This window comes from Chrysemys picta, chromosome 1 (genome assembly GCF_011386835.1).
Source record: "Chrysemys picta bellii isolate R12L10 chromosome 1, ASM1138683v2, whole genome shotgun sequence".
Lineage (NCBI taxonomy): Eukaryota > Metazoa > Chordata > Testudines > Emydidae > Chrysemys > Chrysemys picta.
Genome location: NC_088791.1, coordinates 244,177,490 through 244,195,095, shown reverse-complemented (window position 1 = coordinate 244,195,095; position 17,606 = coordinate 244,177,490). Strand labels below are relative to the sequence as shown.

At 42.0% G+C, this 17,606-nt stretch overlaps 1 protein-coding gene across 3 annotated transcripts in view; it reads right to left on the bottom strand.

Annotated features, from left to right (window-relative positions):
• The window catches only part of RASA3 (RAS p21 protein activator 3), a 270,976-nt gene that overhangs the window by 65,317 nt on the left and 188,053 nt on the right, over positions 1–17,606 (bottom strand). For all 3 annotated transcript variants that reach the window (XM_005295914.5, XM_005295912.3, XM_065580990.1), the window contains one exon: positions 10,350–10,426. In XM_005295914.5, coding sequence (XP_005295971.1) covers positions 10,350–10,426 — 77 coding nt within the window. The remainder of the gene's footprint in view (positions 1–10,349; positions 10,427–17,606) is intronic.

Here is a 17,606-nt window from a genome sequence, read left to right as displayed (position 1 = left end):
TGTTCTACACTGCTCTCAACATAGGGCTGTATCTTAAAGGCATCACAGAGATCTCCGGCAGAGGTACACTATTCAAACGTCCTTTCCCATGACACACACACAGTACAGTAGGAATGGTACTGCTGAAAACCAATCGGTCTATCTCCAACTTTAATGAGGAGGTGGGTTGGAAGAAGGAGGGGGAACACATGGCTGAAATCCCCCACCCCTAAATAAGTTAAAATGTAAAACTGAATGGCAAAACACCACAACTGTTTTGTACAAACATTAATGTTAATGGGATTTCTGATTCTACACAGTTAATTGTACTTTTCTGCTTTTACATACTGAACTGTGCATTAATACACAAAAATGCAATATTCTGGGCTTACATAATATTTTGATTTAGTCCGATTTGCATCATTTCTGTTGATGAGCTGCAAACTGGAAATGTGAAATAAAGTGATTTCTTTTGCATAACTTTCCCTTTCCTGGCTATTTCCAATTATTACAGCAGAATTGTCTGAGAGTGAAAGGATGCTGTGCAATTATTGACCCATAACTTCACATGTACTTATGCAGTTCCCTCCACTGTGATTGGCACTGAGAGTCATGTATGACTACTTCTCAGTAACTGTATGTATGCAAACTCCTTAATTCTAGATAGCCAAAGAAGTGTGTAATCCTTATAGAGCTATTTCTCAGCAAAACCTAGAGAGATTATGCAAAGACAAGTGCTCTGGCAAGCTACTGCCCTCAGAACTCTCCGGTTCAAGTATCAATAGCAAACATGGCTGCCTTAGCATTTGAACTATTAACCCTCCTCCACTCCCAACAAACTATTCCTATCACCCCGAATAACTTCAGAGATTACATTTAATTTATTCTTAAAAGGATTTATGCATGAGTTATTCAACTTTCATTTATTAACTCTGAATATGTTAACTACTGCATAGAACAGGAAGCACACTCAAGTTATTTAAATAACATTGGCACTTAGTGTTGAAATAGACTGCCTTAGAATAGACCAGTTCCTGTCTAGCACTCCAAATGCAGCCTTACACATAATGCACAAGCTGTTCAGATGATGGCTTGATCTCACCATGGTGCAGGCTTTAAAATAGTCTCTGCTTGGGGTGGATTATTGCTGAAAGGCCTAACAGAAGCAGTGTACTTTTAATTAGGGTTATGAATAAGAGGATGTTTGCCTGGAATGTAAGGAAAAGGAAAGAGTTTCAAGCATAAGGGGGTGACATCGAAGGAGGACTGGATACAAAACTGGGAAAAGGAAGATTGACACTAGATTGGAGGCTTGGCAAGAGCACAGGCAACAGGAGGAAATGAGAGACGAGATAAAAGTAGGGGTGGGAAGCCTGGAGGGAGAGGATGAGGAGCATGAATTTAATTCAACCTGCAGAATGGGCAAGATGGTGGAGCTTTCAGGGACGATAGAAAAGGGAAGGAGAGGGCTTGGCTGGGTGGCAGGGAAGAAAACTCTTAGGGTAGGTCTACACTTACCCGGTAGTTCAGCGGCGAGCAAATCGAACTTCTGGGTTCGACTTATCGTGTCTTGTCTGGACGAGGTAAGTCGAACCCGGAAGTGCTCGCCGTCGACTGCGGTACTCCAGCTCGGTGAGAGGAGTACGCGAAGTCGACGGGGGGGAGCCTGCCTGCCGCGTCTGGACCGAGGTAAGTTCGAACTAAGGTACTTCGAACTTCAGCTACGTTATTCACATAGCTGAAGTTGCGTACCTTAGTTCGAATTGGGGGGTTAGTGTAGACCTGCCCTTATCTTACTATGGATGTGCATTTCTCCTCCAGCTCCATATTCTATCCCGCATAGCTTGGATTGGAAAGGACTTCTTTCACAGTACTTCAGTTCTGCACTGTCAGACACCAGATGCTATCTGGTTTAATCTCAGATCAAGTGTTTTTTTCAATTGGTTATGAAACACACAAGATTAAAAACAAGCCCAAGGTGCAGTTCTGCAGCAAAATGAAAGAAAAAGGCATATTTTGATGTAGGGCTGTAGTTTTCAATCTTTTTCCATTTGCGGACCCCTAAAAAATTTCAAACGGAGGTGCGGACCCCTTTGGAAAGTCAAACTGTGGTCTGCGGACCCCTACCATAGAAGTCTTAAACTGAAGGCTGACTGAATAGAATTCAAATATAATGTTACACATGGCATTTGAAGCAGTATGAGAAAGGGCAATAAATTGTGGGCTTCTATGGTAATGACAACACTTTTGGACTATGACCTGTAGGTGGGGGTACGGACATACTTTTGATTAATCAGAAAAACTGAATGCCTGTTCTGGGATCTGAAACTTTATTTTCCATAGTCACTTTTCACAGACCCCTTAGACATAGTCTGTGGAACCCCAGAGGTCGGTGGAGCACTGATGTAGGGCATGCTCTCATGAAAGGGAAGGTTGTGACACATTTTAATGGATGCTTACGTTTATTGAAAGTGAAACCCTGAGATTGCTTTATGTTATTAGTAGTTTTTAGTGGATACAGACAAAAGACAAAATCCTTGCAAATGCGGCTAGGAGTACTGAGTGATGCACGCATTAACCTGGCTACGTCCCATTCAGCATCACCATTATTTTTGTACTGATTCAGCTCAAATCTTATGTAGGAAAATAGACTTTATTTGACCCTGAGAAAGTGAGCTCAGAATGGATTTGCTGCACACTGTATGCCTGCATGACTCATAGTGGCAATTTATTTGAGAGAATAAAAAGTGTATGTATCGATATATCCTACAGTATCTACTTCCCACATTCTTAAGTAATTGCAGTCTGGCATTGTTTTTTAAACTAATATTCATGCTCTAGCAATGACACTTAAAACAAATAACTATCCAATGGAAAACTAGAAAGATAATATTGTTATTTCCTATTCTAGTGACCCATATATAAAGCATATAAAGTTTTGTTATATCAAATTTTGAGTAGCTGTCCTCCCTGAAGGCTGGGCTCCCCGTTTTTACATCGGTCAATGTGCAAATAAAGCCTCTAGAGGAAACAGACACATTTGAGCCTGCAGTGTCATTGATACACAGATGACATTCAGCTCCAAGTCTTCTTTTTAATTAAACCCAGATTTTACAGTCACATTACTTGTCCTAGTATCTGACAAAGATAGGTATTTGTATGAAAGCAAATTAGTCATGCCACAACCCATAAAAGGAGGAACTAATGCTTATTAATAAAAGGAAGCATTTGGATGAATGGGAGGTGTTTTAATTTTACTTAAAAGCACTAAAATGCCATGTGTCACAGTTACCAGTCTAGCTGCACTGCAGTCCCCTCTCTGGGTCTCAGAGGACATCCCCACAGGTGACAAGTCTCAAGCTGTCACCTCTCTCAGGGTAGAATCATGCAATTCTGCCACTCAGACCAGGACTTGTGTGCTAACTGTGATTACCTCAGCAGATCTGTCTTAGCTTCTTTACCCGCAGTTTTGCCCTTGGCAGCTGTGACCAATGGTACAGCAACCATAAAACTTTTTCAGAATAAAGTATCATTCCTTCTTAGTAGGAACACTACAGAGCACAAGAGAACAAGAACAGTCTATGTGCAGGGATATCTATCTGCAGCTTACCCTCCATGATAGCCAGGTAGCCCAACTTCTTTAGACTCCCTTCTGGAGCCTCTCTGTGTCTCCGCCTGTTTCCCCACACTGTGCCTGACAACTGATCCCACCACGATGTTGCTCTCTAGAGAGGGACTTTATGACTGGTTAGTATCCTTTTGATCTTAGACACCCCCCCCCCCCCGCCCTGGCAAAATAAGCCTTTTAACTTTGGTTCAGCCACAGCAGGTGGGACCTCCCCAATTAATAGCCCAGCCATAAGTCTCTTAACGACCTTTGAAGTGTTTGCCCCAGAGGTGTCTTATCTCTAGTCACTGTCTCATTTCCTGCTTGTTTTTCCTAACAGACTCTTTTGATTTAGGGTACGTCTACACTACAGCAGCACAGCTTCAGTGCTGCAGTTGTGCTGCTGTCAGGGGCGGCTCCAGGCACCAGCGCTCCAAGCGCGTGCCTGGGGCAGCAAGCCGTGGGGGGCGCCCTGCTGGTCCCTGTGAGGGCGGCAGGCAGGCTGCCTTTGGTGGCATGCCTGTGGGAGGTCCGCCAGTCCCGCAGATTCGGCGGCAATTAGGCGGCGGGTACGCCAAAGCCGCGGGACCGCCTGCAGGCATGCCGCCAAAGGCAGCCTGCCTGCCGTGCTTGGGGAGGCAAAAAAGCTAGAGCCGCCCCTGGCTGCTGTAGTGCTGTTGTGGAGATGCTTCCTACCTTGATGGAAGGGGTTAATCCACCTGTCCAAGAGGTAGGAGCTAAGTAGATGGAAGAATTTTTCCATCGACCGAGCCGCCTCTACACTGTGAGTTAGGTTGCCCTAACTTCGAAGCTCAGGATGCAAAATTTTTCACAACCTGGGCAACGTAGCTAGGTTGATCTAATTTTTAAGTGCAACCAGGCCTTAGCTCCATATAGTCAGTCAGAATCTATCCCCTATAGCACTCGGACAATCACAGAGCACATATAGCATTCATAAATTAATGCAGAAAGCCTCCACACCATGGTTATAAGTGCTTAATTTACCAACCAAACTTGAGCATTACTAATGGATTTGCAGATCTGTCAGTTAGTCATTGGAAGACTTTGTTATTGCTATATATAAAAAGCAGCCGTGGCTGCTAATGCCACACAAGTTAAGTCTGTCAGCATTGTCATTTATAAACACACTTCATGAGCTACAACTCAGCTGTACAAATTTGTTGTTGGAAAAGAACAAAAGAAGCAGAAGAAAAAGCTTTCCAAGAACAGATGTTTTCAGGCTTTTTTAACTTAAGAGACAAGGCATGATGAATGTTAACACTTGAAGGAGCAATCTGGGAACGCTGAATAAATACAGACATTTAAATAAATAATTACAGACATGGGCTGGGATTTTCAAAGAAGCCAAAGGGAGCTGGGAAACTAGCTCCCATCCAGCTTCAATGAGACTTAAATGCCTAATTCCCATTGGAACCTTTGAAGTCAGAAGTATTACTTTTGACTGTCTCTACTGGTGTGGCCAAAGTGAGGCTCATGTATGTCTACAATGGAACCTACTGCCCCCCTCCTCTATTAAGATGCAGATGGACATAACTCCAGGTCCCAGAATGCGACATTGAACTGTTTGATCAAGGAGAAAGGCCACTTGGACCAAACTGGAGTATCATATACTGAGTCCTATAGCCTCTGTATTTCCTGAAGCAAACAAGAGGTGTTGGCATATGGGATTTTCAAAGAGGCTCTGCATGCAGCCAGACACCTGTGCACACTAAGTAGTGGTGAAGAGGCATAGCCTCAGGGACAAGTGCACACCACCTTTTTCCAGAACAGAATAGGATGTGCTTATGGGACTTGGTTGCACACATGCGCCTCAAAGTTCTGGACAGGTAGACAAAAAGAAGTTCTCCAATCCTCCTTTTGACGGCCACTGGGCCAGCCACTGCCAACAGGGAAAAAACGGCAACTAAATGTGTGCTGAGGAACAGGGACTGTGTGTGGGGGGGGGGAGGGGGCCAGAGATTTTTGAAGGGGAGGGAAAGGGAGTGAGGAATGCCAGGATCTACTGCGCGCGCACACACTTTTTGCCTGGCATACAGTGCTGTGCAATATGTGTACAACAGTAGTTAGTACATATTAATGTGACATGAACGGAGCAGGCCACACAGCCTTATGCATGTTTTATTTTTCATTGGGGGAGTGAGTCTGCACTATGCACTCAGGCCAGAGTCATAGCTGAATGGGCTGCAGCCTCACACTCTCTTTATAGGATGAGCCTATGGTTTAGGTCTCTGAGGGTTGGATTAGGAGGGAGCAAGATGCTGGCTGAAAACTCCCTCAAACAAAGCCAGTTCCTTCAGAGCCCACTGCAAGTCCACAGTGGGGTGATGAATAACTCCCTAGAGCAGCATGGGAGCATAAGTTAGAGTTCTTATTCATTTAGAGGGGAAGTGACTGGGGACACCGCCAGCCTAGCACAGTGTCTGAATCTGTATTTTTCTAATCCACTAATGCTTCTCCTTCTAATCTCTGGGACAGAGATCCAGCCTGGGAGATTGTGTGGTGGCAGTTGCCAGAGCCACCACCGAACGCTGATAAACCACAACAGCTTAGTGGTTTAGGGCTAAATGACAGCACTGAATGCTTCCAGGGGAGAAGTTACACGTTTTCTTTGTTTCCTTTGCAGAAGCTAAGAAAGCCTAAAGTGCTTTATGGGTTTTATTTTCTTTCCCTACTGTTTAAATATTCAGTGCATAGCACTTCTAATGATCCATTTCATTGACATTTTATTTAGATAAAATGCACCTGTCCAGCTTGATGCTCATGGTGTGTTCCAGCAGACCAAGGCCCCAGCTGCTTTCAGGCCCGGGAAAACTAGAGGTGGCGGCAGTGGCAATGCGCACAAAGGCAGAAGGCAAGTGTAACAGGGGACGGACATGAGGTGTGTTGACAAGAGACTGATCTTTATTTCCTCGTGCCAGTGGGTATGTCTCAGTGGGTAAAAAGGGTGCATCAGGTCTCTGGCCAAGCCTAATTTTCAGTCTGCCGGCACAAACATGTATTTGTCTTTTGACAACAGGCACTGTTGGGGGTACAGAAAGTTTGCTCACATCACAAATGTTTTTGAAAATTTGGCCCACTGGATGCAGCCTTTCGTCTCCTGGGAAACTGAAAATCTGGATTGTTCTGGTCTATGTAGTATATAGGAGTATTTATAGAATAGCTCCAACCAGTTATTTCAGGACAGTTTCTATTTTCTAAATACTACTGTTAAAAATAATAAACTACAAGCAATCCTGTTAAACAACATTGGCGTTTCAATTAAATCCACAAAAGCCAGGAAATGAAGAGTTAAATGAGAAAGCCTGGAGTGTCAATCTGATCTCACAGAGTCTGGCTATTGCAGAATACTGTACAGCATGTGTAGGGATAATACAAAATGATTAGCACTACAGAAAAAGCTGAAATAAAAGAAATAAAAGGCATGAGAAAAGCTTTAAAATGTGATTTGCTTAAAAATGCCAGATGTAATCATTTTAGGTTCTCTTTCACATATGAGAGCTTTATCTTATTTGCTGACTAAAAGTACAATCTCAACCTTGCTTTAAGCACTTCCATGTCCTATTCATAACAAAGCCAAGAGCCTTGACAGATCTATAATGGTAGTTCCATTCTTCTATTTCATTGAGTCTCTACTTTTCATTCATGAACTATTTCATAAAAGGAAGGTTCCACCCTCCCTTCCCTCTCCATCGTCCTTCCTCTGGCATTTTCCATCTACACAGATCATAGGAGGAGATTTCTTTGTTAAGCAATTACTGTGTTCTCTCCTTATATGGCTAGAATCAAATTGTGCCTGAGTGAGCGAGGAGTCAGCTGGTGGAAAAGTCACATAGCAGGAATCTGCAAGGGCTTTATATATCTAGCTAAAACAATCATTTAAAAAGATACTGCATGAAAAATTCCAGACTATTTTGCAGTGTTGTTTCTGATCTAATCATCTCTCCTTTCCTTCTGCACTTGCTTTCTTTCCCTCCTCTAATGACATGTTCGGCCATCATAAACTGTACCAAAGGATTTTAAGTGTTTTATCCACATGCTCATCTTCACTGCCTCCCCTTCTAAACTCCAAACCTCCATGCTCACTCACAGTAGTGAACAACATACTGGGGCACTTCCAAGGCTCAGCCAGAGCACGGATGGCATGCTCAGATCGGTTACAGAGCAAATAGCAGGAGAGTGGGAAGGACCATCAGTAGAATAAAACTTTCCTTAGATTCCTATTTACAGGTTTTGTTTTGAGGGCCAGTGGGTTTTAAAATTGTAGTATGGGTCATGGGAGCTGTGATCTGTTATCAAGGGCTCAGAGGTTAGGAACTAAAGATTTCTGAATGTTGAGCTAATACATACAATTTATTGAACAATACCTTGAGAATCAAGGTTACAGAATGCTTCACAAACCAATTTAAAATATTTTCAGTGTCCAATAAAAGCAATAGTCTTAAATCCAAGGTCACATAAACAAAGATTTGAATAGGGTTTTAAAACTTGTCCACTCAGATGAATATTAGAAAGGAAATTCCATACCCCTGTTGGCATGTAAGATGCTGCTGCTTATACATCACATACATACAGCTTCTTGGTAGTACAAGACCTGAACAATAAGTAGAAAGGCAATGACCAATTTCCCATTGTAACCTTGTTACAATGTTAAAGGTCCGATTTCACTGATGAATGGAAGAGAAATCTGATGCAAAGCACCTAGCTGTGTCAGTCAGTTTACACATCGCTGCCTCACCATGTTTGTACCCATGTATTGGGGAAGCGGGGGCAAATCTGGGCAGCTATCCCATAGTCCCTCAGCAGAGGTCTGATTGCCAAAAGACATGCACTAAAAGGCAATAGCAGCACCTAGGGCAGCGTACTCTGGGATGTCCTATTACTGACCGCGCTGGGAAGGACAAGGATTAACCAATCTGGTCACTCAGGCATGAGTAAGGTCCTGTCTATGTTGCAAAGAACATTGTTACAGCATGTTTACAGGATGATAGCCATGTGCTAGCCCTAGGCTCCTGGCAAGGGCAAAACACCCAGCTGCCATGGTTACTAACATTTCAAGCCAACCATTTCACTGTTCGGTAATAAGTCTGGTTGACAGCTAAAGTATAAACGGGGCCTTTTAAATCAAATCATTAGGTTAATTAATATTGAATCTGTGATTATAGCTCCAAGTGAAAAAAGTAAATAATGGGTGAATGGGGAAACAAGACAAGGGTGACTGGAAGAGAATAAGCTGATGAAAGCAGGCTGCATGTTGGACTGAAAAGTGAGAAAAGGAGGGAGCAAATGAAGAGAAAAACATTGAAACAGGATAAAAATATTCTGCTAAATACACATTCAAGCCAGCTAATTTTGTTAAGAGCTTTTCCTCCTTGGGAAAAAGACTTGTTATGGAGCCAGCCCTTTTAAAATCCATCCTACCACACTTTAGTTCCGCCTCAGGAAAAGTAAGCATCGAAACACATTTGAGAGGTTTAAAGAAGAGACCACTCTCCTTTCTCATGTCAATAAAATGAATCATTTATTTGGGCCATTAACCCAACAAGACTGGTTTCAGCAAAGTTATTAAAAAAAAAAAATCCAGGCTTAAGTGGAAGCAGGGAGTTGGCGTTTCTTTCATTATCTGTGTTTGCCCTAATATAACGACAGTTAAGATCTCGGATGCTATCACTAAAAAGTTCTCACAGCATCAACAGCATAAGTGGTTTGGGCCCTGACTATTTGAAAGATTGCTTCTCTGAGTGATACTGCAGCAGCTGGAATCCGGAGAGGCATTCAAGCTAGCAGTCCCTGGGTTTAAAACGCAGGGAATTACTCACAAGGGCTCTCTGTGGGTATTCTAGGGAGCTGGAGGTATAATTTCCAGTCTCAATCAGAGCTAGTGCACTAAACAAAGAAATGTAGTCAAAGTGGCCCAAGCGACAGGACATGCTAGCTGCCCGCGTTCATAGCTAGGGTTTCAGATGGGATCATACTTGGGGCAGCTAGCCCTGCCCATTGTAGCTACTCTTTTATTTTTAGGGCACTAGCTTTGATTGAACTATTGCAGGTATATCTACCTGAGCTAGAAACTACACCTTCAGGTCCAGTGTAAATATAATCTAAGAGGGATTTTGGAACTCACTCCACTCACTTGCTTTGGGGTCTGACAGAACTCAAACTTATTAGCCTCAGAGCATTTATTGCAAAACTCATTTCTTCTGGGTTTTTCCAGGGAGAAGTTGGTGAGAACTGGGGTAGCTGATTGTGAGTTTGCTGTTATAATTGCTGATGGACTTTTGATCACGATACACGTTATGTAACGATCTGTCACTATGCAGGTTATGTTGTGAAGGCACTTGGCGGTTATAATCCTATTAAAGTACAAGGACATTTATGATATCCTTTGTGGTGTTTCTAATATTTATACTGCACCTACAGTTGGGATAAGTGATTGTTTAAATTTTAAAGTAATAGAGACAACCACCTAATATATATTTGGGTCTTTTCAGGAAAAAACATAATGCAACCTATAAATTGATGAGCAAATCTCAAATAAAGAAGTAGGCGATTTAAAGTTTAGAGCTCAAAAATATTCAATTTTAATAAGTGATTTGGTTCTTTAAAGTAATTTTTAAAAATGCTGTATTATAAACTGTTTCCATTTGACATATTCCTTCATAACACAGTATTTTTACTAATTTTAAAAAGTGCAAATCATTGTCAAGTTACCGTTATCCTTCTATAGTTACATTTCAGATCTTACCGTGTTGCAAGCTTATGGCAAATGACACCAGTATCTGTTATAACTTCACTCAGTCTCAGCTCTAGGTGTACCTTTCCCTGAAATACAGAATGACATAATGCCACATGAAAATTACAGCATTATATAGCCAACCACAACATTTCAGCTTAAAAACAGGCAAGTCTGTCACCATCTGCAATTTCAAAAATAGTTTAATTATTAGTTAACTAAATAGGTATACAGTCTCAGCAATATTTTTTACTAGTCAAGTGAAATCAGCCGGCAAACCTCCTAATTCAACTTCAGTCCATAAAAATCTGTCCCTTACTTTACCTCTGTATATTATAGTAATTGAGCAATACAGATTCTCTGGTTTGAGTGACTAACCTGACACTAAAAATATTTCATTGCAGCTTTATCTAATTTTAATGTTTTAAAGTTTAAGCACAGATTCTGCACCTCACCAGTCAAGAATAATATCACATTAATGTATGATAACTGGATATGCCTAAACCCTATGTTTTCAAAATTATGGACCTGCATGTGCAATCTATTATAAATTGCAAAAGAAGAAGAGGTACTAGGCAGGGAAACTAAACAAAAATACAAAGGCCAAGCACATTAGTAGTTTTTAAATCATCTATCACCACAAAGTTTTCCAGTCATTACAGTCACAATGTTAGTTATACAGTACCGTAACTCAGGCCAAAAATGTACTTTCATATAATATATAATCATATAAGAAAGCACTCATCTCAGTAACCATTACTATGTCTTTAAACATGAGCCTATGGTTTTATTGAAGAAAATTCAGCGGCTGTCTTTACCGTGTGAACAATAAAGTCGAAAATGTTGTATGATTTGGCCTGTCTTGCTGACATCACGTAACTGGCCAGTCATCAATTTGAATTCAACATGGCCAAAACTGAGCACTTGATTTTTCATCTCCAAAAACCTTCCTCTCACTCCATTCTTCATTATCATGGAGACCACCACCGTCCTCCCTCTTAGTTCGTCAGGCCTGTAAACTTGGAGTCATCTTTGACTCAGACCTTCTCTTGATTCACACATCCAGGCTGTATTGAAATCTTGTTGCTTTGTCCTTCATGAGCCCTCCAAGATTTGATCTTGTCTCTCTGTCCACACCACTAAAAATTGTGCTCAGGACCTCACCTTCCATTATGACTACTGCAACCTCCCCCCTCTTTGACCCCAATGCCTACAAACATGCCCGTCCTTCAAGAAGCTTCTGCTGCTGCTGCTAAAATCTTCATGGATCATCATTCTGACACTCATCCCCCTTCTTGCTTCCTAACCCACTGGCTCCTCTTACTCCACAAATAGAAGCTTCTTGTCTTTGTCTTTAAGGCCCTTCACATGTTAGCCTCACTTTACCTACCTGATCTATTGTGACGTGGATCCCTCCCTCACTCTGTCAAGTACCCAACCTTCAATATCAACATCCTCCAATCAGTTTCTCCCTCAGAAAGTACAGAAGTGTCTCCCAACCCCAAGCCAACCCTTATTAGCAGGAAAAAATTCCTGCAAAAATCTGCAAAGCCATTACTTTAACCTCCTTTAAAATCCTTCCTTAAGACTCAATTGTGACACAGTGCCTATAAAACACATAGATGACAATGGCTATACAAGTAATGAGCTTCTTGTATGACAGTTTTCTTGTTTTACTATTACCTTGTTCTCCCTTCCCCATTTGTTTCATGTTGTGGTTTGTCACAATTTAGATTGCGAGCTCTCGAGGGTAGAGGCTGCTGCTTTGCCATGTGCTTGTACAGTGTGTAGCAGAGTCAGGCCACAATCCTTTGTTGGTGCTTTATGTGCTACCTCAGTACAAATTAATAGCAACAACAAACAGCAATAAGTTATCTTTAAAGGAATTAAGAGTACTAGAGAACATGTCCCTTTCACAGAAAATCTCAATATGTTTAGTTGATGTTTTTACAGAAACATTTCTGGTAACCTCAGGCACTGCTGAGATTGGTCTCTGAACAGAAAGAACAGAATTCTTCAAAATGTGCACGTGAACATGAATGGAATGAGAGGTTTAACTTACTGTGATGGTTCAAAACATCAAAAAGTCTGAATTCCACAAAGAAGATGGCAGTTTCCTATTTTAGAAATTTTTAACTTTAAATAGTTGACTCAAAGTTAATGGCAATTTACATATTTCCCCCACTTCTATGAAATTTTAATAAACTAAACTACAGTCTCTTTAAGAAGGAAAGACCCCAAACGTTGTATTAGCTCTTCCTTGTTTTTCTTTTCTAAAGAATTAGAGAAAGTCAGACATTTGAAGAGCGACAAGCCTTTGAACAGCAGCTCAGAGGTCATGGCATCACTTAAACTGGCAGTCCTGTGATTATTCCCAGAATACCTCATTACTTCCAGTTACCAAGCTCAGGTGTGGGTGTGTACCTTAATGTGAAGCTGTGCTAATATGCCTGGATATTTAATTCAGAGATACAGTTCCTGTGTAAACAGAATGCTTTTCCCCATGTCAATTATGCCCTGAAGCAAAACACAAGGACCCATCTGAATGAATTGACTCATGAGCATTGCCATTCGGCTGGCCTGCAGAGTACTGGATAATGCATTTCTTTTAAAGAGAAGACAGCAATTTATGTTTAAAATTCATGTTATAATCCAGCCATTTAATAGTTAAAAAGGGGTGTAAATCACCAGTTTAAAAATATATTTAAGCCACTAAAGAATCAGAAAGTTGTCATCTTGCCTGTCTCCTGACAATGCATAGACAAAGGACGTGCTATTATTAGGATGGTAGTATTGAGAGGCCCAGTTGTACTAGGTGCACAAACAAAGACAGCCCCTAGAGTCAATATAGACCAGACAGAAAGCGTGGAAGAAAAGAGGCATTTATCCTCCTTTTACAGAGTAGGAATTAAGGCACTGAGAAATTAACTAACTGTCTTGCTCAAGTTGACACAGAATATTTGTAACAGAGCCAGGAACGAAATTCAGATATTCCACGTCCCTGTCCAGTGACGTCGCCACAAGTCTATCCTTCCTCTCAAGTTCTATTCAGTGAACAATTATACATGGAAATTTAGAGGCTTGGACAGTTCTGAAGTTGATTATATTAGTCACTGAATACATTTGTACAGAAAATATTCCAGTCCACTCTGTTCCTGGAAACCAGTACATTTACTAATATACCCTTTACCAACATTTAGAAATACTGTTTCTGCTGAACAGGTGGAAATGGAACACATTCATTTAACTGCTGATCAGCACTTCATTTTTCACAAACAATGGAATGGTCTGGAACGCCATAATGAGACCAACTGGGTCTCGTGTCTCAATTCTTCATTCAAAAAAATAGTCAGCAGACTGAGCTTCTTGTAGGGAAGCAGCAGCAACGATGACAGGACGCAAATAGAAAACAGTAATATTCAGAGCTGTGGAAGTAAAAAAATAGTGGTATTGCTAAAAGAGTACAAAATATTACACTGTATAACCACTCTTTGTAAAGAGTCATTAAATTATTTAAATGATCAAATTCTGCTGCTGTTTACAGGTGCACAGCTCTCACTGGATAACACAATAGGAATTGTGTGTAATTATTCAAAGGCAGAATTTTACTTTATATTATTAGAACTAAATAACTTTAGTTTTTCCTCTAAAGGACAGACCAACTTCCATAAACTTGTAAAGCAAAAAATAGAATAAGGTACTGTTTTTAAGTGACTCAGGGAAAATCTTTCATTGCCCATTTTAATTCAGCCGGAAATGTAACCGTTAGTTACTACAGACTGAGATATATCAAAAGACAGATGTAAAGCAACCAAAATTATATAAATGCTACTTATGCATCTTATGTTTCCAGCAGTTGCAAATTTGTGGTTTAATTTTAAACACAGTGTGTAAAAAAGGGAAAAAAAACACACAAACCACAGCTTATCCTATAAATGATCTTATATTGCCAAGCTGAGCCCTACTAGCTTGGGCTTCTTCTACCAGCTGAAATGAAATGGTGATACCCCATAATAAACATCCCCAGAACCATCATGCATTTTTCAGAGTTAAATATCAGAGGGACAATTACCAGTGGATTTTTCTAGGTAAGATTATGTGCTATACAGAATTTGGCTCCTAACATACAATGGTCAAGCTTAGACTATAAAATGTCTAAGCTACCTCAAACATGGAACTGCATTTTGCTTTTACCTACTGTGATTGTTAAGGCAAGAGTTAAAAATCATTGATGTACAGGAAAAACCTCTGGACCACACCTGGGCTCTTGTGGACAAAGGATTCTGACATATGCCTAGCAGCAGAGTGAGGGCTATCTAGTTTATTGCACTAACTGCAACATGCATGATTACCTGCCTTGTGGGCAGGTGGTGTATGTGTGCATTTGGTGCAAGGAGCTTGTGGCCCTCATAGACTGAGTACGGGCTCTGGAGACCAGAATGGCTGGACTGGAGGAGCTCAGGGAGACCGATCAATGTACATAGAGAAGACTTTGTCAGGGTACAGTAGAGTGGTCTCACCCTGAGTCTGAGAGCCTCTGTGCTGTTGAGGAGGATGGAAGTCTCAGGGAAGAAGAACATCAAAGTGTAGAGGAGGGAAATGATTCCATAGTTGGCTCCCTCCCTTCAGATGATATCATGGTATCCTCTCACACTGAGGATACCTGTCTACGGGAGGGAACCCCAGTTATTAGGAAGAGAGAGGTAATAGTTATGGGGGATTCCATGCAGATCTCTTCAGACACCTAGATAGGCTTATGTGTAGTGCTTGAAGGAGCCAGTGGTCATGGTACATATACCAATGGACATAGGGAAAGGTAGGACAGAGATCCTAGAGCAGAGGTGGGCAAACTATGGCCCTTCAGATGTTTTAATCCGGCCCTCAAGCTTCCGCCGGGGAGCAGGGTCCGGGGCTTGCCCCACTCCGTGCTTTGGCTCCGCATAGCTCCCGGAAGCAGCGACATGTCCCCCCTCCGGCTCCTACGTGTAGGGGCAGCCAGGGGACTCCGCACACTGTCCCTGGCCCCAAGTGCTGCTCCCACTGCTCCCATTGGCTAGGAACCACGGCCAATGGGAGCTGCAGGGGAGGCACCTGCGGATGGGGCAGCACGCAGAGCCGCCTGGCCACGCAGGAGCCAGAGCGGGGACATGCCGCTGCTTCTGGGAGCTGCTTGAGGTAAGCACCACCCGGAGCCTGGACCCCTGACCCTCCGAGCCCCAACCCCCTGCCCTAGCACTGATCCCCCTCCTGCCCTCTGAGCCCCTCGGTCCCAGCCCAAAGCAACCTTCTCATCTCCAGAGCCAGCACCCTCAACTGGAGCCCTCACCCCCAACCCCCGCACCACAACCCCCAATTTCATGAAGCATTCACGGCCTGCCATAAAATTTCCATACCCAGATGTGGCCCTTGGGCCAAAAAGTTTGCCCACCCATCCTAGACGCCAAATTTAGGCTGCTAGGTAAAAGATTGAAGTCCAGGACCTCCATGGTAATATTCTCTGAAATGTTTCCAGTTCCAAGTACAGGGGCAGTTAGACAGGCAGAACTGCAGGGTCTCAATGTGTGGATGAGACGATGGTGGAGGGAGGAGGGGTTTAGGAACTCGGGAACCTTTTGGGAAAGGAGGAGCCAATACAGAAATAATGGGCTCTACCTAAACCAAAATGGAACCAGATTGCTGGCATGTAAAATTAAAAAGGTTGTAGAGCAGTTTTTAAACTAAGGGCTGGGGGAAAGCCGACAGATGCAGGTGAGCACATGGTTCGGACAGAGAGATCCTTTAGAGAAGGCTCTATTAACGGAGATTTTCTATATCCTTTCCTGCTTACTAGGATGGAAGTTGATAAAGTACAGGTAGGAACTGAAAAGAGAACAGTCGATGAAAAAGTCCCATGCGATTACCTCACATAATGGCAGACAGCTAAAAAGTGACAATTTTTTTAAGTACTTGTATATAAATGCAAGAAATCTAAATACTAAAATGGGTGAACTTGAGTGCCTGGTATTAAATGAGGCTATTGGTATAACAGGCATCACAGAAACTTGGTGGAACTATGATAATCAGTGGAACACAGTAATGCTGTACAAGGGTACAAAATATATAGGAATGACAGTGTAGGCCATGCTGGTGGGGGAGTGGCACTACACATGAAAGAAAGCATAGCGTCAAATAAGGTAAGAATCTTAAATGAATCAAACTGTACCATACAATCTCTATGGATAGAAACTACATGCTTGAATAATAAGAATATAGCACAGGGGTAGGCAACCTATGGCATGTGTGCCGAAGGCGGCACGCGAGCTGATTTTCAGTGGCACTCACACTGCCTGGGTCCTGGCCACCGGTCCGGGGGGGGCTCTGCATTTTAATTTAATTTTAAATGAAGCTTCTTAAACGTTTTAAAAACCTTATTTACTTTACATACAACAATAGTTTAGTTATATATTATAGACTTACAAAAAGAGACCTTCTAAAAACGTTAAAATGTATTACTGGCATGCGAAACCTTAAATTAAAGTGAATAAATGAAGACTCGGCACACCACTTACGAAAAGTTGCCGACCCCTGATTTATTATAGCAATAGGGATGTGTTACTGATAACCTGACCAGGATGGTGATGGGGATGCGAAATACTCCAGGAGATTAAAGACGCTATAATAGAAAACTTAATAATAATAGGGCTTTTCAACTATCCAAACACAAGGAGAGAGAGAGACTCAGAACAAGTTATTTCATACTTGCCTTTCCAAAAGTGATTTTTAGAATCTGCTATGTGCTATTGTTTGGCTCCTGACTGCTTTGAAACCCTGGTGAGCATCTTTCTGGGATGTGCCTGTCCCCAGAAACTGCTGGAGTTACAGAACAAATGGCTAAGGATTCATGTAAGTAGCAGTTTTGAAAAAGTTTCTAAATCTCTCTCTCCTCTTATGTACTTATATGACCTCCATCATCACAGTAACCACACCTCACAATCTTTAATAGATATAATCCTCCAACAACTCTGTGTGGTAGGGGAGTACTATTATCCCGATTTGTAAAACTGAGGTGCAGGGAGACTAAGCAACTTGTCTAAAGTCATACAAGAAGTCTGCGCTGGAGTGGGGAACTGAACCTCGGTCTTCCGATTCCCTGTCTAGCACACTAAATACTGGACTCATCCTTCCTCCCTAAATATATAGTAAAAAAGGCATGCACAGTCTACCCTCTTGGAATATAAAATATTGACAGGTTTCCAGAATCTTTCAATATACCTTTAAACCACTACTTAA